Source organism: Schistocerca piceifrons, chromosome 1, assembly GCF_021461385.2.
Source record: "Schistocerca piceifrons isolate TAMUIC-IGC-003096 chromosome 1, iqSchPice1.1, whole genome shotgun sequence".
NCBI lineage: Eukaryota > Metazoa > Arthropoda > Insecta > Orthoptera > Acrididae > Schistocerca > Schistocerca piceifrons.
The window spans coordinates 1,205,538,669-1,205,563,317 of record NC_060138.1 but is presented as its reverse complement, the minus strand read 5'-3'; the positions used below and the strand labels follow the sequence as shown (position 1 = coordinate 1,205,563,317).

Genomic DNA, 24,649 nt, shown 5'->3' with positions numbered 1-24,649 from the left:
GCAGATATAGACTCAGATCACAATATAGTAGTGATGAAGAGTAGGCTGAAGTTCAAGACATTAGTCAGGAAGAATCAATACGCAAAGAAGTGGGATACCGAAGTACTAAGGAATGACGAGATACGTTTGAAGTTCTCTAACGCTATAGATACAGCAATAAGGAATAGCGCAGTAGGCAGTACAGTTGAAGAGGAATGGACATCTCTAAAAAGGGCCATCACAGAAGTTGGGAAGGAAAACATAGGTACAAAGAAGGTAGCTGCGAAGAAACCATGGGTAACAGAAGAAATACTTCAGTTGATTGATGAAAGGAGGAAGTACAAACATGTTCCGGGAAAATCAGGAATACAGAAATACAAGTCGCTGAGGAATGAAATAAATAGGAAGTGCAGGGAAGCTAAGACGAAATGGCTGCAGGAAAAATGTGAAGACATCGTAAAAGATATGATTGTCGGAACGACAGACTCAGCATACAGGAAAGTCAAAACAGCCATTGGTGACATTAAAAGCAACGGTGGTAACATTAAGAGTGCAACGGGAATTCCACTGTTAAATGCAGAGGAGAGAGCAGATTGGTGGAAAGAATACATTGAAAGCCTCTATGAGGGTGAAGATTTGTCTGATGTGATAGAAGAAGAAACAGGAGTCGATTTAGAAGAGATAGGGGATCAGCCGGCCGCAGTGGCCGAGCGGTTCTAGGCGCTACAGTCTGGAACCTCGCGACCGCTACGGTCGCAGGTTCGAATCCTGCCTCGGGCATCGATGTGTGTGATGTCCTTAGGTTAGTTAGGTTTAAGTAGTTCTAAGTTCTAGGGGACTGATGACCTCAGAAGTTTAGTCCCATAGTGCTCAGAGCCATTTGAACCATTAGATAGGGGATCCAGTATTAGAATCGGAATTTAAAAGAGCTTTGGAGGACTTACGGTCAAATAAGGCAGAAGGGATGTATAACATTCCATCAGAATTTCTAAAAATCATTGGGGGAAGTGGCAACAAAACGACTATTCACGTTGGTGTGTAGAATATATGAGTCTGGCGACATACCATCTGACTTTCGAAAAATCATCATCCACACAATTCCGAAGACGGCAAGAGCTGACAAGTGCGAGAATTATCGCACAATCATCTTAACAGCTCATGCATCTAAGCTGCTTACAAGAATAGCATACAGAAGAATGGAAAAGAAAATTGAGAATGCGCTAGGTTAAGATCAGTTTGGCTTTAGGAAAAGTAAAGGGACGGGAGAGGCAATTCTGACGTTACGGCTAATAATGGAAGCAAGGCTAAAGAAAAATCAAGACACTTTCATAGGATTTGTCGACCTGGAAAAAGCGTTCGACAATATAAAATGGTGTAAGCTGTTCGAGATTCTGAAAAATGTAGGGGTAAGCTATAGGGAGAGACGGGTCATATACAATATGTACAACAACCAAGAGGGAATAATAAGAGTGGACGATCAAGAACGAAGTGCTCGTATTAAGAAGGGTGTAAGACAAGGCTGTAGCCTTTCGCCCCTACTCTTCAATCTGTACATCGAGGAAGCAATGATGGAAATAAAAGAAAGGTTCAGGAGTGGAATTAAAATACAAGGTGAAAGGATATCAATGATACGATTCGCTGATGACATTGCTATCCTGAGTGAAAGTGAAGAAGAATTAAATGATATGCTGAACGGAATGAACAGTCTAATGAGTACACAGTATGGTTTGAGAGTAAATCGGAGAAAGACGAAGGTAATGAGAAGTAGTAGAAATGAGAACAGCGAGAAACTTAACATCAGGATTGATGGTCACGAAGTCAATGAAGTTAAGGAATTCTGCTACCTAGGCAGTAAAATAACCAATGACGGACAGAGCAAGGAGGACATCAAAAGCAGACTGGCTATGGCAAAAAAGGCATTTCTGGCCAAGAGAAGTCTACTAATATCAAATACCGGCCTTAATTTGAGGAAGAAATTTCTGAGGATGTACGTCTGGAGTACAGCATTGTATGGTAGTGAAACATGGACTGTGGGAAAACCGGAACGAGAATCGAAGCATTTGAGATGTGGTGCTATAGACGAATGTTGAAAATTAGGTGGACTGATAAGGTAAGGTATGAGGTGGTTCTACGCAGAATCGGAAAGGAAAGGAATATGTGGAAAACACTGATAAGGAGAAGGGACAGGATGATAGGACATCTGCTAAGACATGAGGGAATGACTTCCATGGTACTAGAGGGAGCTGTAGAGGGCCAAAACTGTAGAGGAAGACAGAGCTTGGAATACGTCAAGCAAATAATTGAGGACGTAGGTTGCAAGTGCTACTCTGAGATGAAGAAGTTAGCACAGGGAAGGAATTCGTGGCGGGCCGCATGAAACCAGTCAGTAGACTGATGACAAAAAAAAAAAGAGTCAAGTGGCTGAGGATGATTCTTTAAGATAGACACTAGTAGTAAATTAAAGTGATTCACCTTGGCAGTTTTCTTATGTACTTGACGGCTGTGTGGCACTGTTTATCCAAAGTATAGCAACGACACTGGTGTGCTATTAATTTACTCTGGTCACACGGTTGCACAGTAAGAGTAGGGCCACTCACCTTGCACACTTCGGTGGCGACGAAGTAGGAGAGCCTGTTGAACCACTGCACGTACGACTCGAGGTTGCGCGTCTTCTTCATGTCCTTGAACGATGTCTCCAGATGAGGGTTCTCCTTGGCGAAGGCCTGCACGAACTCCTCGGGACCGATGTACGACAGCCTCTCCAGTTCCACGTGCGTCAGCTGTTGCGCCAGCACCAACGGCGACGGACACAGCTCCGTGATGTCCAGCTGCACACACAAATAAAATCATGTCTAGCTGACAATGCAAACACGTCAGCTGCTGCAAATTATCCAGCCGCCAACACAAGGCAGACAGCTGCTGCGCTAAGCACCAGCGGCGAAGGACAGAGCACCGTGATATCCAACTGCAGACACAAATACAATCACAACGCAAGCACGTCAGTTGCTGCAAACTGTCCTGCTCCCAACACGAGCATGAGGCAGTGAGCTGCTGCACCAGTATCAGCGGCGATGGAGACAGCTCCATGATGTCCAGCTACCAACCCAAGCACATCCATGCCTTGTTACCAACGTAAGGGGGGTACGACGTCAAACTTGCCGACTTGGAGCAGGAGAGGCACCACACATTTTAATTTCCACTGTCTATACTTTTACAAATAAATTCATGAAACTTTGTCAACACGTCCAGGAAGGATTCAGGATTCAAACTCATAGCAATGTAAGTTCAAAAGTATAACAAAATAATTTTTTTACGTGTGAAATGTCATCATTTTTTCACCTACTATTGCCTGCATTTGTTTCTATAAGTACACTTTTCTTCACAAGTAAGAGAGATTCTTCGATGAATTTTGCACAGCGTACAAACCATACTTACAGGTGCATGAAACTCTAGAATTTATTTAATTAATGAAAAAATGAATGAGCTGTTACATTTTAAACTTCATGTTTAGAAAAAACTCAAATTTTATGGTTAATTATCTTAATTTTTAGCACAGTTTTTAATATATTTGGAAAATTCTAGAGTTTCATACACCTGTAAGTATGGTCTGTATGCTGTGCAAAATTGATCGAAGAATTTCCATTACTTATGAAGAAAAGTGTACCTATAGCAACGAATGCAGCCAATAGTAAGTACAAAATTATGACATTTCACATGTAAAAAAAATATTTCTGTTATATTTCTGAACTTCCACTGCTATGAGTGTGAATCCTGAATCCTTCCTGGTTATGCTGACAAAGTTTTATAAATTTATTTGTAAAAGTATAGACGGTGGAAATTAAAATGTCCTGTGGTGCCTCTCCTGCTCCAAGTCGGCCAGTTTTACGTCCTACCCCCCTTAAGCACAAGCGAGTATGCTGCTGCAATGTGACCAACAGCCAGAACAACAGCCAACTTGCCAGACAGATATTATCAATAATTCAATAACGCCCTCTCTTTTGAGCATCCATGGAATGGCGTCATGTCAAACGAGAGAGGTAGCGCAATGGAAAGATGCTGGACTCACACTTTCACATTTGAAAGTACTGTATGAAATCGTTAACTATTTCGATTTAAATTTTTTTTTCTCCAAGCATAGATGGAAAATTCGAGTACATAGAAGAAAAATTAAAACATTTACATGTGTACTGTAGTTTCATTTGAAAATCATTTTATTTGTCACGGACGCTAAGTAAGCGCAGTTAGAGTATTAGTAGTTTCGGGAATATGTATTCCATCCTCAGGTCCATAAAATCTGGCAGTGCTAGTTACATCTTGCCGTGCTTACACCACTCTGTCACCTCTGTCACATTAGGATTACACAAAACACATAAAAAAGTTGACCTTTTCTACTTCTGCTGAAGGAAACAGATATTACTTCAACTAGTTATCAGCCCTACGCGTCATTTTCAAGATGTTCCAGTAGGTTACATAAAACGCTTGTTAGCACCTGACAATGGCTTGGGAACACTGAGCTGACGCTGGTGACTATCGGTGAGGCTGACTACGTGCTATTGTCCTCATACTTATTATAATAAGTGAGGTGATAACATCGCTCATAAGTGTATAAAAACCCTGTGGTAGTTAACTTGCACGCCTAGACAGGAGAAACGATCAAAGCTTTTAAACTCCACTGGTAGATGTATGTAGCTGTACCTTCACGCTACGCAATACAGTGAAACTGTTCACAGCAGCAATTTTTTTGGATTTATGGTAAACGCTCGAGCTGCAATTCACCTGCAACTGACGGAAGTTCAGTGTGATGTTACAAAAAAACAGTTGTGATGTTGGTGACAGGAATATAAGAAAAAGAGGAACAGATGTTCAAGTAAAGGTCATGGCGGTGGATCATGTCCCTGTCAGATGACAACCTTTGCCGTCCAAGTATTGATTCAAGCCGATCATAGCAGTCATGTGAATGAAGTTGCACACACACCCTTGTAGTCTATGATTTGCACAAAACACTGTACGTACGGAAGACGTGTTGTAGCTTATAGCGCTGCTACTTTTCACTGATAAAAAGCGTATGGGTTTACCTCCCCAGCACATATTGCGGCATTACGAGGAGGGTGTTCAGTTCCTGCACCGTGTCGTCACTAGGGAGGAAAAGTGGGTACCTGTCGCCGACGACGGCGTCATTGCCACGGGGACTTCCGCTCTTCTTCCTCCCATCTCTGTCCCCCTCCCCAACAATAACTTCAAAGCAACGGTATCCATGAAGAAAGTTCCTTTGTGGCACTCAGGATATGTTGCCAGTTATTGTAACACGCTGGAATGGTTACAGGAGGCGATTCAGAGGAAAAAATGTGGATTGATCTCGAAAGTAGTCGTGTTGTTACAATACAATGGGCGACCACATAGGGGCCTGAAAAAGCGTTTACGATGAACTGTAATGAAACAGCCTGGATATCGCCTCAGTGTGATTTATAGCACTTCGAACCGTCGTCGTCAGTTCAGAACCGATTCCGAAGTTCAGGAGGAGGCTATTGTTAAGTGGTTCCTAGACCTTTTTTTCATTGGTTTCCACGGAGTGTCTTATCAACGGAAAAAAGTCGTTACAAAATGACGGTGACACTGCAAAAGCAATGTGCACTAGCGTCTTAGTAATTGTGTATCATTTTGATTTCACGAATAAACCTTTTCTCACAGAGGAAGTGTTGACTAAATTTTTGAACAACCCTCGTCGACAGGAAGAGAATGAGATCTGACTTGCGTAGATACAAACGTAGTTTATTTCTAACTTTTTAACAGCAAAAATACAATATAGTCTACCAAGTATGGTGGAAATCGCTCCATATCTCCCAGAATCACATGTTATCACTTACCCTCCACTACCACCACGAGCCCTACAAATAGGGTTGCCTTACCCCAACATTAACTGTGTCCTGTACAAAGCGAAAACAAGTCTATACCGACGATTTTAAAATTCATATACGGACGGTGTATACCAGAGCAAATTTTTATTTTTTTCTTGGTGTGTCCAGCAACAGAATATTAAGGAAGCCGAGATAGGAAGTGAGTGCTGCGTACTGCTATGGAGAGAGGAGCGAAGATAACTTTTCCTGCCTCCACAGTTTATTCTGCAGGGCCTCGCACACTCCAATACTTTTACATTATAGACATCCTACAACGTCGGCACTTGCTTCTGTGCAGGTTAAAGAGCGACGTCAATTTTTTTCGCTCTAAGCACACACTCCCTTTACGCGAGGCACTCGCCGGGCTGTTAAATAAAAGAAGGCCAGGCCTCGCAGCTGAGACGGGCCTTGTTTGACGAGAATCTCGCTCATTAATGTCCAGCCTGCCCGAGGGCGACGGCGGGCTAATCAATTAGCCCCGCCGTTCCGGCCCGCCGAGCTGGAACGCAATCCGCTAAAAATACGAAGATAAAGTGAATCTTCGTCCCGTCATTAAAGGGCACTCGGCGCGACTCCTTCCGAACCGGCGCTGTAGGGTCCAGCAGCTAAGCGTCGGTTGGGTTGCAGCTGGACGTTCAACGTCGCTGCGGCTTTTGGTCTCATCAGTTTACTCAAATCTTAGTAAGGTCAGTAGTGTGAAGCTTTAATGCGAGTTACGAAGGCAAGTTGAGTGAGCACAGTGGAACTTGGCCAGACCTGAGGAGACACGGCGTTCGTCACTCAAGGCATGCGGTTAGCTCAACGGCAGAGAAAGGGAAGACGGCTTTAGATCGGGCAAGGCTCGATATTCTACAACCAACTCGATCAGGACAGGCGTTTTCGTTGCTGCCTCTCTCCAGGGCACACGGATCTGGCTCGTATCATATCTCCATGCTACGTGGCGTAGTGAAATTTAAAGGTCATGTTAGGCAGCTCATACAGCTCTCATCATGAACCTCTTCTGAATGGGCGCCGAGGGGGGACCACATCAGCACTTGTGGTCCAAAAGGCTAATTTCTAACAACACCCTTTTCATTGCTCTTATCTCTCTCTCTCTCTCTCTCTCTCTCTCTCTCTCTATATATATATATATATATATATATATATATATATATATATATATATATATACAGGGTGATTCAAAAAGAATACAACTTTAGGAATTTAAAACTCTGCAACGACAAAAGGCAGAGCTAAGCACTATCTGTCGGCGAATTAAGGGAGCTACAAAGTTTCATTTAGTTGTACATTTGTTCGCCATTTCAGCCAATAAAGTTTTTGGTCCCTTTTTCTTCGAAGGTGCTACTGTATCTGGACTACAGTATCTGGAGATGTTAGAGAATTGGCTGTTCCCTCAGCTGGAACAAGAAGCACAACAATTCATATTTCAGCAGGATGGAGCGCCACCACATTGGCACTTATCTGTCCGTAACTACCTGAACGTCAACTACCCGAGGCGATGGATCGGCCGCCAGGCAGCCCGTGACAGAGCACGTCATCACTGGTCTCCAAGAAGCCCTGATCTTACCCCCTGCGATTTTTTCTTATGGGGGTATGTTAAGGATATGGTGTTTCGGCCACCTCTCCCAGCCACCATTGATGATTTGAAACGAGAAATAACAGCAGCTATCCAAACTGTTACGCCTGATATGCTACAGAGAGTGTGGAACGAGTTGGAGTATCGGGTTGATATTGCTCGTGTGTCTGGAGGGGACCATATTGAACATCTCTGAACTTGTTTTTGAGTAAAAAAAAACCTTTTTAAATACTCTTTGTAATGATGTATAACAGAAGGTTATATTATGTTTCTTTCATTAAATACACATTTTTAAAGTTGTGGTATTCTTTTTGAATCACCCTGTATATATATATATATATATATATATATATATATATATATATATATATATATACAGATAGAGAGAGAGAGCAATGAAAGGGGTGTTGTTAGAAATTTATATATATATATATATATATATATATATATATATATATATATATATATATATATATATATATATATATACAGAGAGAGAGAGCAATGAAACGTGTGTTGTTACAAATTAATATATATATATATATATATATATATATATATATATATATATATATATATATAGAGAGAGAGAGAGAGAGAGAGAGAGAGAGAGAGAGAGAGAGAGCGAGGAAGAGAGAGAGCACATTCCTTCTTACACTGTATAACGAAGCCCAACAGAGCTGCAACAACAGAACGAACAATAAATGAAATATTTAAAAATATTATTTATGTGTTCTCGGGAAACGGTCTCTCAGTTAACTTAGAAGAAAAAAAAAACACACACACACACACACACACACAAACACACGCGCGCACGCGCGAGTTAAAATTTCGTGTGTTGGCGCATAGATCACAATTTCAATTGGGAAATCACTTATCATAGACCTTCTCAATAGCTCCAGCTCAACAACATCTGCTCTGTATGTTAATGCTGAGTTTCGTTCTAAAAAATCGTAAATGTAGTTAACTTTGCATGCTTTCATTCTCTGATGTCATATGGAATATTTTTTATAGAGTAATTCCACACGCCGGCCGGTGTGGCCCAGCGGTTCTAGGTGCTACATTCTGGAACCGCGTGACTGCTACCGTTACGGTCGCAGGTTCGAATCCTGCCTCGGGCATGGATGTGTGTGATTGTCCTTAGGTTAGTTAGGTTTAAGTAGTTCTAATGTCTATGGGACTAATGACGTCAGACGTTAAGTCCCATAGTGGTCAGAGCTATTTGAACCAATTCCACACACAGACACGAAGTAGCCATTGCACAAAATCGTCCTCTAAGGATAATCTCTGCTTTGCCTGTCCTCGAAGGTCACGTTGGAAGTTGTTTAAGAGTTTGGCGTACTAACAACTATTTTACAATATATTTACGTTTTTATGAATGTTTGTCGTGGAGAATCAGGCACAACTTGGAAACAGCAGGAAATCTAACACGATGAACAAAATCAACCTCCATCACGCACACCTTACTCTTGCACAGAAAAGATGCAGATAATAATGTAATAATTGCTGGCAGATAATAACAATTTCAAAGCCAAATTGAAATCATTCCTACTTGACAATTCTTTCTACGACAAAGATGAATTTCTGAGCAGAGAGTATTATGTGGTTGGGTTACATGTATCAAATTATGTTGTATATTAATATAAGGCAAAAATTCCGTTATCTAAATGGCTAGCATGAATCCATGTTTTCACAGACAAAAAGTAACTTTTTTATGAACCCACGACACGTTCCTCATCATGGTGAGTCTTTGCGAATATGGACCACGAAATAGGCAGAGAGCTAAGAAAATAGAAGCAACAAACTTCAAAACGCTACGATCACTATACTAGATCAATTCTGCAGGTTACTGGTTTCGGCAAACTATGCTGCCATCTTCGGATCTGTAAAGGACAGACAGAGTAAACACAAAACTGGATGTGAAATGTCTACATAAAATTTTTAATGTAATGTGGATCCATAACGTAGCTTATGCACTATACTTCAAGAACAATACTTCGTATCATATAATAAATAGACATTCCAAGCACATTCTTGGCATTGTATGGATGTCGAAAGTGAAACAATCGATATACAAAATATTATACACAGTACATCGAATATACATGCTCACACTCGCTTACAACCCCTTACAAACAGACTGGTATTAAACATGGCAGATAAACGATCAGCCAAAAGGTGTGGCTCCAGAGTAGTAGCAAACTGAATTACAGTGTCTCGTATAAATCCTAACACAAATATAAAATAAATTCATATACATATGTTTATAATGTAATTATACAGAGAATTATCCAAAGCAGAATACAAATTTGAAAAAGCAACAACTTAAACTTTAAAAAATATTTTACTTTTTAAAATATTTGTGAACCTTAAAGAATGTGTTACGTATCCATAATTATCATGCATTGTGTCTTAAGGAATCCAAACGAATGGTATGTAGATGCATCGACAAATAAGTCTTTAAAGCATCACCTCACGTTTATGATAAGATACAGTACAGTGAGTTCCTATTACAACAGTTTTTCAAAATATTTTACATATTACATTCACAGAAAGGTAGTAGGTGATACGGATTGGGGGTAAGAAATGAAAGAGGGAGCCGCCTGGTAGAATTTTGCGCAGAGCATAACTTAATCATAGCTAACACCTGGTTCAAGAATCATGAAAGAAGGTTGTATACATGGAAGAAGCCTGGAGATACTAGAAGGCATCAGATAGATTATATAATGTTAAGAAGGAGATTAAGAAACCAGGTTTTAAACTGTAAGACATTTCCAGGGGCAGATGTGGACTCTGAAGAAGTGTAGATCAAAACTGGAAAAACTGCAAAAAGGTGGCAATTTAAGGAGATGGGACCTGGATAAACTGCCTAAACCAGAGGTTGTACAGAGTTTCAGGGAGAGCATAAGGGAACAACTGACAGGAATGGGGGAAAGAAATACATTAGAAGAAGAATGGGTAGCTTTGAGGGATGAAGTAGTGAAGGCAGCAGAGGATCAAGTAGGTAAAAAAATGAGGGCTAGTAGAATTTCTTTGGGTAACAGAAGACATATTGAATTTAATTGATGAAAGGAGAAAATATAAAAATGCAGTAAATCAAGCAGCCAAAAAGGAATACAAACGTCTCAAAAATGAATCAGCAGGAAGTGCAAAATGGCTAAGCAGGGATGGCTAGAGGACAAATGTAAGGATGCAGAGGCTTGCCTCACTACGGATAAGATAGATACTGCCTACAGGAAAATTAAAAAGACCTTTGGAGAAAAGAGAACCATTTGTATGAATATCAAGAGCTCCGATGAAAACCCAATCCTAAGCAACGGAGGGAAAGCAGAAAGGTGGAAGAAGTATATAGGGGCTCTATTCAAGGTCCAAATGGCTCTGAGCACTATGAGACTTAACAGCTGAGGTCATCAGTCCCCTAGAACTTAGACCTACTTAAACCTAACTAATTTAAGGACATCACACACATCCGTGCCCGTGGCAGGATTCGAACCTGCGACCGTAGCGATCGCGCCGTTCCAGACTGAAGCGCCTAGAACTGTTCGGCCACCTAGGCCGGCTCTATACAAGGACAATGTACTTGAGGACAATATTATGGAAGTGGAAGAGGATGAAGATGAAATGGAAGATATGATACTGCGTGAAGATTTTGAGAGAGCACTGAAAGACCTGAGTCGAAACAAGGCCCCGGGAGTAGACAATATTCCATTAGAACTACGGACGGCCTTGGGAGAGCCAGTCCTGACAAAACTCTACCATCTGGTGAGCAAGATGTATGAATCAGGCGAAATACCATCAGACTTCAAGAAGAATATATTCCAATCCCAAAGAGAGCACGTGTTGACAGATGTGAAAATTACCGAACTATCAGTTTAATAAGTCAGAACTGCAAAATACTAACGCGAATTCTTTACAGACGAATAAAAAAACTGATAGAAGCCGACCTCGGGGAAGATCAGTATAGATTAAGTAGAAATATTGGAACATGTGAGGCAATATTGACCCTACGACGTATCTCAGAAGAAAGATTACGGAAAGGCAATCCTAAGTTTCTAGCATTTGTAGACTTAGAGAAAGCTTTTGACAATGCTGACTGGAATACTCTCTTTCAAATTCTGAATGTGGCAGGGGTAAAATACAGGGAGCGAAAGGCTATTTACAATTTGTACAGAAACCAGATGGCAGTTATAAGGGTCGAGGGGCATGAAAGGGAAGCAGTGGTTGGGAAGGGAGTGAGACAGCGTTGTTGCCTCTCCCCGATGTTATTCCATCTGTATATTGAGCAAGGAGTACACGAAACAAAAGAAAAATTCGGAGTAGGTATTAAAATTCATGGAGAAGAAATAAAAACTTTGAGGTTCGCCGATGACATTGTAATTCTGCCAGAGACAGCAAAGGACTTGGAAGAGCAATTGAACGGAATTGACAGTGTCTTGAAAAGAGGATATAAGATGAACATCAACAAAAGCAAAACGAGGATCATGGCATTAAGTCGGGTGATGGTGAGGCAATTAGATTAGGAAATGAGACACTTCTAGTAGTAAAGGAGTTTTGCTATTTGGGGAGCAAAGTAACTGATGATGGTCGAGGTAGAGAGGATATAAAATGTAGACTGGCAATGGCAAGGAAAGCGTTTCTGAAGAAGAGAAATTTGTTAACATCGAGTATAGATTTAAGTGTCAGGAAGTCGTTTCTGAAAGTATTTGTATGGAGTGTAGCCATGTATGGAGGTGAAACATGGACGATAAATAGTTTAGACAAGAAGAGAATAGAAGCTTTCGAAATGTGGTGCTACACAAGAATGCTGAAGATTAGATGGGTATATCACATAACTAATGAGGAGGTATTGAATAGGATTGGGGAGAAGAGAAATTTGTGGCACAACTTGACTAGAAGAAGGGATCGGTTGGCAGGAAATGTTCTGAGGGATCATGGGATCACCAATTTAGTATTGGAGGGCAGCGTGGAGGGTAAAAATCGTAGAGGGAGACCAAGAGATGAATACACTAAGCAGATTCAGAAGGATGTAGGTTGCAGTAGTTACTGGGAGATGAAGAAGCTTGCACAGGATAGAGTAGCATGAAGAGCTGCATCAAACCAGTCTCAGGCCTGAAGACCACAATATTTACAGAAAGGCAACATAAAAACATTTGACAATTGTAATGTCACTCTTTCATTCAAATAATCCATACTGCATAATACCAACAGTACAGTATGAGTTTTAAGTGCAACGGAAAGCTGTTGCTATGTGTCTAACTGAATTTAATCAAAACGTAGACAGCGTCGCGGACACAAATTGGTCCATTTTATTACACATGGAAATAACCTAGTCGTCAGCACACAAAATGGGGTGCCGCAACCATTATGCGTGCTTTACAATACTAAGCTCGTAGCTTGACACTCGAAGGTTAGGCAGTAGTGTGCTCCATGAGGTCTACATAGAATGAGGAGAGTCAGGGTCGTGATAATAAGCATGTCGGTTTCTATTCTCAACAGATACTTTCTATAACGAATTTATATCCCTGTTTTAAATCCATGAGTGAGCATCTGGAAGTAACTGATAGATTAAGAGTCGACTACGTATAGCGTTCCATTTATACTTTAGTGCATACTGTGTTTTTAATACTAATATCTGGTTTATTACTACTGCCTTGTCTCTTCCTATTGTATCTAGACCTCGTGCACCAAACCAGTACCTAAACTTCGAGCTATATGTTACGAGCTCAGTATTTTATTTTCGTATACAACAAAGTAGAGTAATTTGTGTTATTATCGGTGTATTCAGTGTGATAAGAGTTCACGGAGATATAGAACAACAGCTTTTAATTGTACTCATACTTATAATTTATACTATAAATTTACACTGCACTTTTGATATTGTACAGTACAGGTTATCAGTACAAGCAGATTAAGATTGCAATTGTAAAGTCTTTTTATGTTGCCTTCCTATAAATATAATAATATATAAATAAGAAAAATTGTTTTAATACGATTTATCTACACTGTATCTTGTTCTTATCTCCACCTGAGGTGATGCTTTAACGACTCGTTTGTCTATGTATTTAGGTTAAACATACCATACGTTTGGCTTCCTTTAGACACACTGAATGATAATTATGGGTATTTAGCTCTTTCTTTTAAGGTTAAAAAGAAAGTAAAGATTCAAATATTTATAAAAAAATTTAACTTCTTGCTTTTTTTAAAAATATTATACTCTGATTTTCGTCATTCTGTATGATTACATTAGGAACACGTATATCGACTTACATTTGTACTTAAGCTATATATGAAACGCTGTAATTTAGTTTTTTACTACTGTGGTGACACCTGGTGGCTGGTGGTAATATCTGCCATGTTCCCTACCCAATCTAATTCTGTACGCGGCGTTTCAGAGAATGAGCTTGTATATTTAGCTCACTGTGTATACTGTTTTATATCATGATTGTTTCAATTTGAACATCCAAATATACTATGCCAAGCATGTTCTTGAAACGTTTGTTTATTATGTAACACAAATTATTGTACACACTGACGAGATACTCTGAAGTGTAGTGCGTAAGGTATGTTACGGGTCCATATTATATTAAAAATGTTATGTAGATATTTGACACCACATTTTGTGCTTACTAGGTCTATGGTTTATATATCCGAAGATGGCAACACAGTTTGCCAAAAGCGGTAATCCAAATAAGTGCTGTACTGAGGCAACCGCGGCATTCTGAAGTTCGTCAGTTCTATTTTGATATCCTCCCCCCCATGAACCATGGACCTTGCCGTCGGTGGGGAGGCTTGCGTGCCTCAGCGATACAGATATCCGTACCGTAGGTGCAACCACAACGGAGGGGTATCTGTTGAGAGGCCAGACAAACGTGTGGTTCCTGAAGAGGGGCAGCAGCCTTTTCAGTAGTTGCAGGGGCAACAGTCTGGATGATTGACTGATCTGGCCTTGAAACACTAACCAAAACAGCCTTGCTGTGCTGGTACTGCGAACGGCTGAAAGCAAGGGGAAACTACGGCCGTAATTTTTCCTGAGGGCATGCAGCTTTACTGTATGGTTTAATGATGATGGCGTCCTCTTGGGTAAAATATTCCGGAGGTAAAATAGTCCCCCATTCGGATCTCCGGACGGGGACTACTCAGGAGGACGTCGTTATCAGGAGAAAGAAAACTGGCGTTCTATGGATCGGAGTGTGGAATGTCAGATCCCTTAATCGGGCAGGTAGGTTAGAAAATTTAAAAAGGGAAATGGATAGGTTAAAGTTAGACATAGTGGGAATTAGTGAAGTTCGGTGGCAGGAGGAAAAAGACTTTTGGTCAGGCGAATACAGCGTTATAAATACAAAATCAAATAGGGGTAATGCAGGTGTAGGTTTAATAATGAATAAAAAAATAGGAGTGCGGGTAAGCTACTACAAACAGCATAGTGAACGCATTATTGTGGCCAAGATAAACACGAAGCCTACGCCTACCACAGTAGTACAAGTTTATATGCCAACTAGCTCTACAGATGACGAAGAAATTGAAGAAATGTATGATGAAATAAAAGAAATTATTCACATGGTGAAGGGAGAAGAATATTAATAGTCATGGGTGACTGGAATTCGGTAGTATGAAAAGGGAGAGAAGGAAACGTAGTAGGTGAATATGGATAGGGGGTAAGAAATGAAATAGGAAGCCGCCTGGTAGAAGTTTGCACAGAGCAAAACTTAATCATAGCTAACACTTGGTTCAAGAATCATAAAAGACGGTTTATGCCGGCCGAAGTGGCCGAGCGGTTCTGGGCGCTACAGTCTGGAGCCGCGCGACCGCTACTGTCGCAGGTTCGAATCCGGCCTCGGGCATGGATGTGTGTGATGTCCTTAGGTTAGTTGGGTTTAAGTAGTTCTAAGTTCTAGGGGACTTATGACCTCAGCAGTTGACTCCCATAGTGCTCAGAGCCATTTGAACCATTTTTTTTTTAAGGTTGTATACATGGAAGAAGCCTGGAGATACAGACAAGTTTCAGATAGATTATATAAAGTTAAGAAAGAGAGTTAGGATCCAGGTTTTAAATTGTAAGACATTTCCAGGGGCAGATATGGACTCTGACCACAATCTACTGCTTATGAACTGTAGATTAAAACTGAAGGAACTGCAAAAAGTTGGGAATTTAAGGAGATGGGACCTGGATAAACTGCCTAAACCAGAGGATGTACAGAGTTTCAAGGAGAGAATAAGGGATCAATTGACAGGAATGGGGGAAAGAAATACAGTAGAAGAAGAATGGGTAGCTTTGAGGGATGAATTGGTGAAGGCAGCAGAGGATCAGGTAGGTAAAAAGACGAGGGCTATTAGATATCCTTGGGTGACAGAAGAAATATTGAATTTAATTGATGAAAGGAAAAAATATAAAAATGCAGTAAATGACGCAGCCAAAAAGGAATACAAACGTCTCAAAAATGAGATCGACAGGAAGTGCAAAATGGCTAAGCAGGGATGGCTAGAGGAGAAATCTAAGGATGTAGAGGCTTATCTCAATAGGGGTAAGATAGATACTGCCTATAGGAAAATTAAAAAGACCTTTGGAGAAAAGAGAACCACTTGCATGAATATCAAGAGCTCAGATGGGAACCCAGTTCTAAGCAAAGAAGTAAAAGCAGAAAGATGGAAGGAGTATATAGAGGGTCTATACAAGGGCGATGTATTTGAGGACAATATTATGGAAACGGAAGAGGATGCAGATGAAGATGAAATGGGAGATATGATACTGCGTGAAGAGTTTGACAAAGTACTGAAAGACCTGAGTCGAAACAAGGCCCCGGGAGTAGACAACATTGCATTAAAACTACTGACTGCCTTGGGAGAGCCAGTCCTGACAAAACTCTACCATCTGGTGAGCAAGATATATGAGACATGCGAAATACCCTCAGACTTCAAGAAGAATATAATAATTCCAATCCCAAAGAAAGCAGGTGTTGACAGATGTGAAAATAACCGAACTATCAGTTTAGTAAGTCACAGCTGCAAAATACTAACACGAATTCTTTACAGACGAATGGAAAAACTAGTAGAAGCCGACCTCGGGGAAGATCAGTTTGGATTCCGTAGAAATATTGGAACACGTGAGGCAATACTGACCCTACGACTTATCTTAGAAGCTAGGTTAAGGAAAGGCAAGCCTACGATTCTAGCATTTGTAGACTTAGAGAAAGCTTTTGACAATGTTGACTGGAATACTCTCTTTCAAATTCTGAATGTGGCAGGGGTAAAATACAGGGAGCGAAAGGCTATTTACAATTTGTACAGAAACCAGATGGCAGTTATAAGGGTCGAGGGGCATGAAAGGGAAGCAGTGGTTGGGAAGGGAGTGAGACAGCGTTGTTGCCTCTCCCCGATGTTATTCCATCTGTATATTGAGCAAGGAGTACACGAAACAAAAGAAAAATTCGGAGTAGGTATTAAAATTCATGGAGAAGAAATAAAAACTTTGAGGTTCGCCGATGACATTGTAATTCTGTCAGAGACAGCAAAGGATTTGGAAGAGCAGTTGAACGGAATGGATAGTGTCTTGAAAGGAGGATATAAGATGATCATCAACAAAAGCAAAACGAGGATAATGGAATGTAGTCTAATTAAGTCGGGTGATGCTGAGGGAATTAGATTAGGAAATGAGACACTTCTAGTAGTAAAGGAGTTTTGCTATTTGGGGAGCAAAGTAACTGATGATGGTCGGAGTAGAGAGGATATAAAATGTAGACTGGCAATGGCAAGGAAAGCGTTTCTGAAGAAGAGAAATTTGTTAACTTCGAGTATAGATTTAAGTGTCAGGAAGTCGTTTCTGAAAGTATTTGTATGGAGTGTAGCCATGTATGGAAGAGAAACATGGGCGATAACTAGTTTGGACAAGAAGAGAATAGAAGCTTTTGAAATGTGGTGCTACACAAGAATGCTGAAGATTAGATGGGTAGACCACATAACTAATGAGGAGGTATTGAATAGGATTTGGGAGAAGAGAAATTTGTGGCACAACTTGACTAGAATAAGGGATCGGTTGGTAGGACATGTTCTGTGGCATCAAGGGATCACCAGTTTAGGATTGGAGGGCAGCGTGGAGGGTAAAAATCGTAGAGGAGACCAAGAGATGAGTACACTAAGCAGATTCAGAAGGATGTAGGTTGCAGTAGTTACTGGGAGATGAAGAAGCTTGCACAGGATAGAGTAGCATGGAGAGCTGCATCAAACCAGTCTCAGGACTGAAGACCACAACAACAACAACAACATTTTGATATCAATCTAGGTCGCCCCCACAGTGGAATAATGTTAAGCATATGCAAAAAAGCTTAAGTTAATAAACTAATTTAAACGTATTTAGTGACAAAGTATAGCTGTGAAGTGTGTTCCTTTCTAGGAACTTCAGAACGATGTAATTTGTTGAGCTTAGAAAGAGCACAAGTCTATTAAATTTAAAATAGCGGCTCCTCGGATTTCTAATTTCTTTAGTTGATGAGATCCGCTGTACAACGACAAGAAACCTATTCCCGTCAAGATTTCCAATCAGTGTTTCCTGGTACGGCAACGAAGAGAAAAAAGCATAAATGTACAGAGAAATAAAATTTGTCCAGTGACAGCTCGCAGGTAACGCATTTAGAGGTACATTATCCATATCTACTGATACTTAGAGGGGTTGGGCGACTTATGACCTCAGCAGTTGAGTCCCATAGTGCTCAGAGCTCAGGGGTTGGGCAAAATATAGAAACAGTACGAGAAACGCACGCTTGAACGCAAGTTCAGATGCTAGCCAAGTCTTCAGGCTGGGCTATTGTATTTGCCCACGAACGGCATAATTCGTTAAAGGTGTGAGTCAATGTCAGAACAGTGTTCTCTGTAGTTGTGAGTGCATTATGTCGGAGCTGAGTGAATTCGAACCTGGGGAAATTGTTGTGTTCGTATGGTGGGTGTTTCCGTAACCAGGGTGGCCAAAATTGTGTGTTGAGTGTTCGTAACAAACGACAGCTCTAAAAGTCACTGCAGAAATGAACGTCGCACTCTCGAATCCTGTCAGCACCAAAACAACACAAAGGGAAATCCACAACCACAGAACTGAGGGCGAGCCGGAATTCTAATCTTCGTGATGCAAATGCCCGTAACAGGTAAACGTGTAGCCGACGCCATAAAACGTGAACTATAGGGCAATGAAAGAAGTCATTTCGTCAGATGAGTATTGTTTCACATTGTTTACATCTTCTCGCCGAATTTACGTCCGAAAAGTGAAAGAAACCTTTAATAGCCAACATCGCAAAGAGCTATACCGTCCTGTTATAGTATTCGTAGAGTCCGTGTTTTCATGCCTACTTGATAATGACTCCCGTCACTGGAATAATACTCTAGAATTGGTCCCACCGCCATTTTGCATACAATGTCCTTTACAGGTGCGCAACAACACTTGCAACAGAACTAAGGCTACCATTCACCTTTGGTGCTACTGATTTTATGTGATCGTCTCATCTCATATCGCTTCTACCCCCTTCTACCCCTAAATACTTACACGATGATACGTATTCAAGACGTTCAGAATTATTCTTGTGATCTTATAGCATCTGTTTCTTCCTCTTTGGTACAGACATTATTTTGTATTAATCACCATTTAAAGAGAGGTTCCATCATGACACCAAGTGAAATTTTCCTCTGGTTTTCATTTCCATACGATCGCTCAACGACTATACTTTTCCCCTGTACATCTACGTCGACCTCAAAATGGCTTTGAGCACTATGGGACTTAACTTCTGAGGTCATCAGTCCCCTAGAATTTAGAGCTACTTAAACCTAACTAACCTAAGGACATCACACACATCCATGCCCGAGGCAGGATTCGAACCTGCGACCGTAGCGGTCGCGCGGTTCCACACTGTAGCGCCTAGAACCGCTCGGCCACTTCGGCCGGCACGTCGACCTCGATACCCGGCAAGTCACCTTGTGTTATGTGGCGGAGGGTGTTTCTTGTAGGTAATAACGTCACCTCCTCCCCTAATCCTGTTCCAGTAGCAAACGGAGCGCAAGAACAGGTTTGTTGCAAAGCCTACGTTTCGCAAGATACAGTATACAGTCAACACAATCGTCCAATTTCACGCACAGCAAATACGTGATACGAGTCAGTCAAGTTCCCTTTTTTTCATCTTACACAATTTTGTTTAACGAACTACATTTCACATTATTACATCACAATAACGGAAAAATGGCTCTGAGCACCATGGTACTTAACTGCTGTGGTCATCAGTCCCCTCGAACTTAGAACTACTTAAATCTAACTAACCTAAGGACATCACACACATCCATGCCCGAGGCAGGATTCGAACCTGCGACCGTAGCGGTCGCGCGGTCCCAGACTGTAGCGCCTAGAACCGCTCGGCCATACCGGCCGGCCAATAACGGAAAAACTGGATTAATAAACATCGTGTACACTGCAAAACAGTACACTAATATCGTTGCTCGCGAATTGTGAGCGCACGCCTTCAGCTTGTTAAGCACATCGTAGGTCTTTGAAATAGGGCCTATAATAACGGTTCATTCTTAGCATAATACTTTCGGCTGTATTGTCTTCTTATCAGCTGTAGCTATGATTTTTCCTTTCGTGCTACATCCTATTTTACAATTCGCTAACTTAGTATGGCACGACGTCTAGCAAGAATCTCGCAAAGTTTTCGTTATATTACAGATGTATTCGTGTTTTGTTATGTCCCGCAGTAATATAAAACTAAATCAACGCCCGGATCAAGCCAGAGGACTGTGCGATACCGACCGGCCGCCGTGTCAGCATCCGTCGTATGGCGTCACCACAGCACCATCCTACACTCCCTACCACCCCCCTCCTCCCCTCTAAGGCAAGGAAAAAATCGATGGTGATTCCGGAGAACTGGACGCGGGTCCTACGCATGATGCGCTGATCTTTCAAATACGGCGGCGGAGTTATGAAGTTGCAGTACTGCTCCAGGGTTGTCTTGGTTACCGTCGAGATCCTGCAGTTTGCATAGTTGGTCAGTAGCAAATAGTACGCGCTGAAACATCCTGGGAGATTTAAACTGTATGTCGGACATGGAGTGTAAACCGGAGCCTTGCGTTTCCTGCGGTTTGATCTTACCTACTGAGATATCCAGGCACGATTCAAGGCCACGCCTCAAAGCTCTACTTCCACTGTATACCTTGCAGGTTCAACATTCCAGGAGTAAAGCTAACAGCAGAGAAATGACTTGGCCACAACCTCGTGGATTGGCCACAACCTCGTCGATTGTTTCCAGAGTAATCCAGTACCGCACCTCCTTTTTCATTCTCCGGTACAGTGCCTTGTTCGGAAGCTACCACTGCGCATACGGGTATCTGTTACGTTCAGTTATAGAGATGTAGGGAGCTCTCAGACTGACGGCTAGTGTCGGTGGTCTGCTATTTCAAGTGAGACACGGTCGCTTCACGATATAGCTATGAAGTCTCTCTCAATTTGTTTCCATAATATAGCTTGACCATGAGTGACATTCGACCAACCATCTAACGACTTATTAGTTCAACTAGAGTAACAAATCCGTAGCACTTTAGTATCGCATGCAATCAGAATTTCTTCGTGCTTGATTCTGGTACCTGACCAAGCCATTCATGAAGTCACAGGAGAATTGGTTTAGGTTCGGCGAACGAGATGGGCGGTGGTTGAACGCGTTGCACCAGCTGTCTACATCCATAGCTCAAACGCTTTCTGATACCGTTATTCCTGAAGGAGATCTTATATCAGATAATACCCACAACAAAGTGTAGTACGTAACTACTCATCAGATTACGTAAAAAATTTCAGTCACGAAACAAAAATAGCACTCGGTTGACGTTCAAATATATAAATATCTCGCGTTCTTCCGACTTTTTAAATTACCAGAAAAAATGATATATCTGTGATGCACGGAATCGTTCCGCCGCCGCAATATACGCTTTTATCTGACGGTGATTACTGCATAGTCGAAATCGGTTACTGTAGTGTGAAATGCTCATGTGATTGTCGTCCGGTTCTAGGCGCTACAGTCTGGAACCGAGCGACCGCTGCGGTCGCAGGTTCGAATCCTGCCTCGGGCACGGATGTGTGTGATGTCCTTAGGTTAGTTAGGTTTAATTAGTTCTAAGTTCTAGCCGACTGATGACCTCAGAAGTTAAGTCGCATAGTGCTCAGAGCCATTTGAACCATTTGCTTGTCGTCATAAGAAAACAAAAGAAAATAATTTGTCTTTTGCTGTCACTTTAAACCACAGTTTTTAACTGACGACGAAGTACAGTTCCAAATATTGAAATTTATTCCTGAAATTCAAGTTAACTGTAATACGTACAGATGTGCTAAGCGCAGTACAGCTGTATCTATTACAATTAACTTTAATTTCAGGAATAAATTACAATGTCAGTATTTTAAACATAGCTGCACAACAGCAACGGTTCCACGTAATAAAATTATAAACAGCCGACCAGTTGCAATGGATAAAGAATTCTTTACCTAGGTTTCAACAAATTTAAATTTTTCTTCTTCAGAAGGTGGCCTAAGGACAATGAACATCATAGCTTACATTAGAAAGGTATGAAACTTAAGTCAAGAATAGATTTTAACACAAATTAGAGAGCTCTTGCTTTACAAAATATGAGAACGACGACTGGTACTTACAATTTTACAATGTTCTATTTTCAACTTTAGTTCGTCATTAAACACACACATATATATATATATATATATATATATATATATATATATATATATATATATATATAAGGCGAGGATGGACCTGTGATGAAAACGACAATGACAGTCTGTGACTTCTCGTTGTCTTGATTGTAAAATGTGCATGGAAACCGTGCTATGTGCGATTGTGTATACATGAATCAACTACCTATGAGAAGAAACAGATAGGCGTGTGACTCAGTTATGAAAGTTTGCTTCGGTCCAGGAAACTTGCTCGGATAGCCTAAGTGATAAGGCGACCGCTCGCGATAATCTGGAAATGCGGTTTCGAGTCCCGGCCCAGCACAAATTTTTATTCGTCACTTTACATAGAACATCTATACCTGTCACAGTTAACTTGAATTTCGGGAGTAAATTCAGTTTAGGAAAAATTTGGAAATTCGTGGTAAGGTGTTACGGGACCAAACAGCTGATGTCATAGGTCCCTAAGCTTACACACTACTTAATCTAACTTAAACTAACTTACGCTAAGGACAACACACACACACACTCTAATAATCTCGATTATGGCGACCCAAACACTTACCTAACTTTCATCCTTCATTAGATTAGTTTGATTTCCTGCGCACTTAGGAGCCAAAAATCAAGTGGAATTAATTAATGTTTAAAAGAATTAAACTCATCACATTATGTAGCATAATTTCGCTCAGCTAAATTTTTACTCCAGCTGTGACCAATGCATGTAGTCCAAATTTATACGTTTAATAATGTGATAGTGCTGTTTACGACATAAACATTTAACACACATTAAAATGACTCATAATTGTGTCGAACCCGGTTACGACATAAATTTGCTCCTTTTTATTTCAGTAAACTGCTGAAAAGCGTCGTGTTTAGTGTAAGATACACTGAAAACAGAAATTCTAGAGACAGCCACAAATATCAGTAAGTGAGCAGTCCAGGAGTTGGAAACAGAATCGGCACTCAAAGTTGCGCCTTTGACGTAGCAAACCAGGGTAAACTTTCACACAGTTCTCTACCTCAGATGTGTTAATTTCGTTTAATACTTTGCAATAACGTCCATTCTATAGTTACACCGACTACAAAAGCACAGCCAAGTTAAACTGACCTCATAATTCCAAAGACTACCTAAATCAAATTAACCCAATCAGTTCAAGAGTAATATACACCCGTTACGCAAACACAAATAATTGAACTGTGCTACAACCAGAGACAACATTTCTATAAACATAAATCAGGTCTAGAGGGAATACAACAAATTATACAAACACAACTGAACATTGTTATTAGCGAACATATCACATACGATATGCGAACTAGAAGGGGGAACTAAAATTACTGTTATTTCCAATGCATGGAATAATGTGCGCAACACATTTCATTTGTTGCATAGACTAAATGAGCATCAATTTTATAAAATTAAACGCGTGCAGAAGCATATGAAACAATTTCCCTCGCTCTGCACAACCATGAAGTTTCATATATTTTTGCTGACAACAGTCTGTTTAAGCTATGGAATGCGTACAGACATGCATAGATGCTGCTCCACAATTGACGATGTTTGCAATTTGCGACTGAAAGAAACACGGCGACATTAATTTGCGGCAAATTCCTTAAACAGCTTTTATGAAGTCTGATACTAAATCCGTTTAATAGTAACGTTCAAAATTACCCTGGATACACGTCCCGCTGAACCATTACTTAATTTCGTCGTCGGTGAAACCGTGGCGTCACACCAATCTGTCGTTTTGAATCCACGCCCACACAGCGACGTGCGGCTCGAGAGAGTAACTCGTCTTTAAGCGCTTCGGCCACTGGCCATCTTCGAGGACTGTACAATAAAGATAATGTACACAGAAAACAATTACGTGGTAAACAGTTTACCTATACAACGACAAGAACACAGTATTCGGAAACAATACCGTAGATAAACTGTTCAGCTGCATAGACGTTTTTCCGTGCTTCATTCTTGTGGCTGAACAGTCCTTTGAGGTTGGCCTGTGGTTGAAGTACATAAGAAGAGATACGATAAAGAGTATTTGTGGTCAAGGAACCACAATTGTGTTATATAAATACTTGAGTGAAATGTTACAGCAATGCTACAAGTTTCCGTAGAAGCACATACATTTTACTAGCTTTAATTAAACCTTACAAATTCTGTCTCTTTCATCGAGTACCACATGCAGCTAGTTCCCTCGTATTTGGTGTCTGACTTCACCTTTAAGGTATTTTACAGACTGGCTCACCCATGTTTTTTGTAAGTGGTCAGCCGGACACACTTCTCTGTGCTCTTATTTTATCTCCTCTGTCGTTTTATCTTTTACACTTTCTGCATTGCCTTACGGCGTGTGAAATAGAGTGATTGTGTGGGTCAACGCGAGTGAGGTGGGACTGAGTGAGTGTGTGTCGTGCACGTTTATTCCTCACTGTGTGACTACATTTTTACCCGTTTTCTGCACATTCGTTTTTGTCGCCCTTCAGTCAATCAGAATTAGTATGCACAGC

At 40.9% G+C, this 24,649-nt stretch overlaps 1 protein-coding gene across 1 annotated transcript in view; it reads right to left on the bottom strand.

The window, feature by feature from the left end:
• The window catches only part of LOC124779384 (ras-GEF domain-containing family member 1B-like), a 318,387-nt gene that overhangs the window by 169,977 nt on the left and 123,761 nt on the right, over nucleotides 1-24,649 (bottom strand). The window contains exon 4 of the mRNA XM_047253708.1: nucleotides 2,577-2,807. Within this exon, the coding sequence (XP_047109664.1) occupies nucleotides 2,577-2,807 (231 nt within the window). The remainder of the gene's footprint in view (nucleotides 1-2,576; nucleotides 2,808-24,649) is intronic.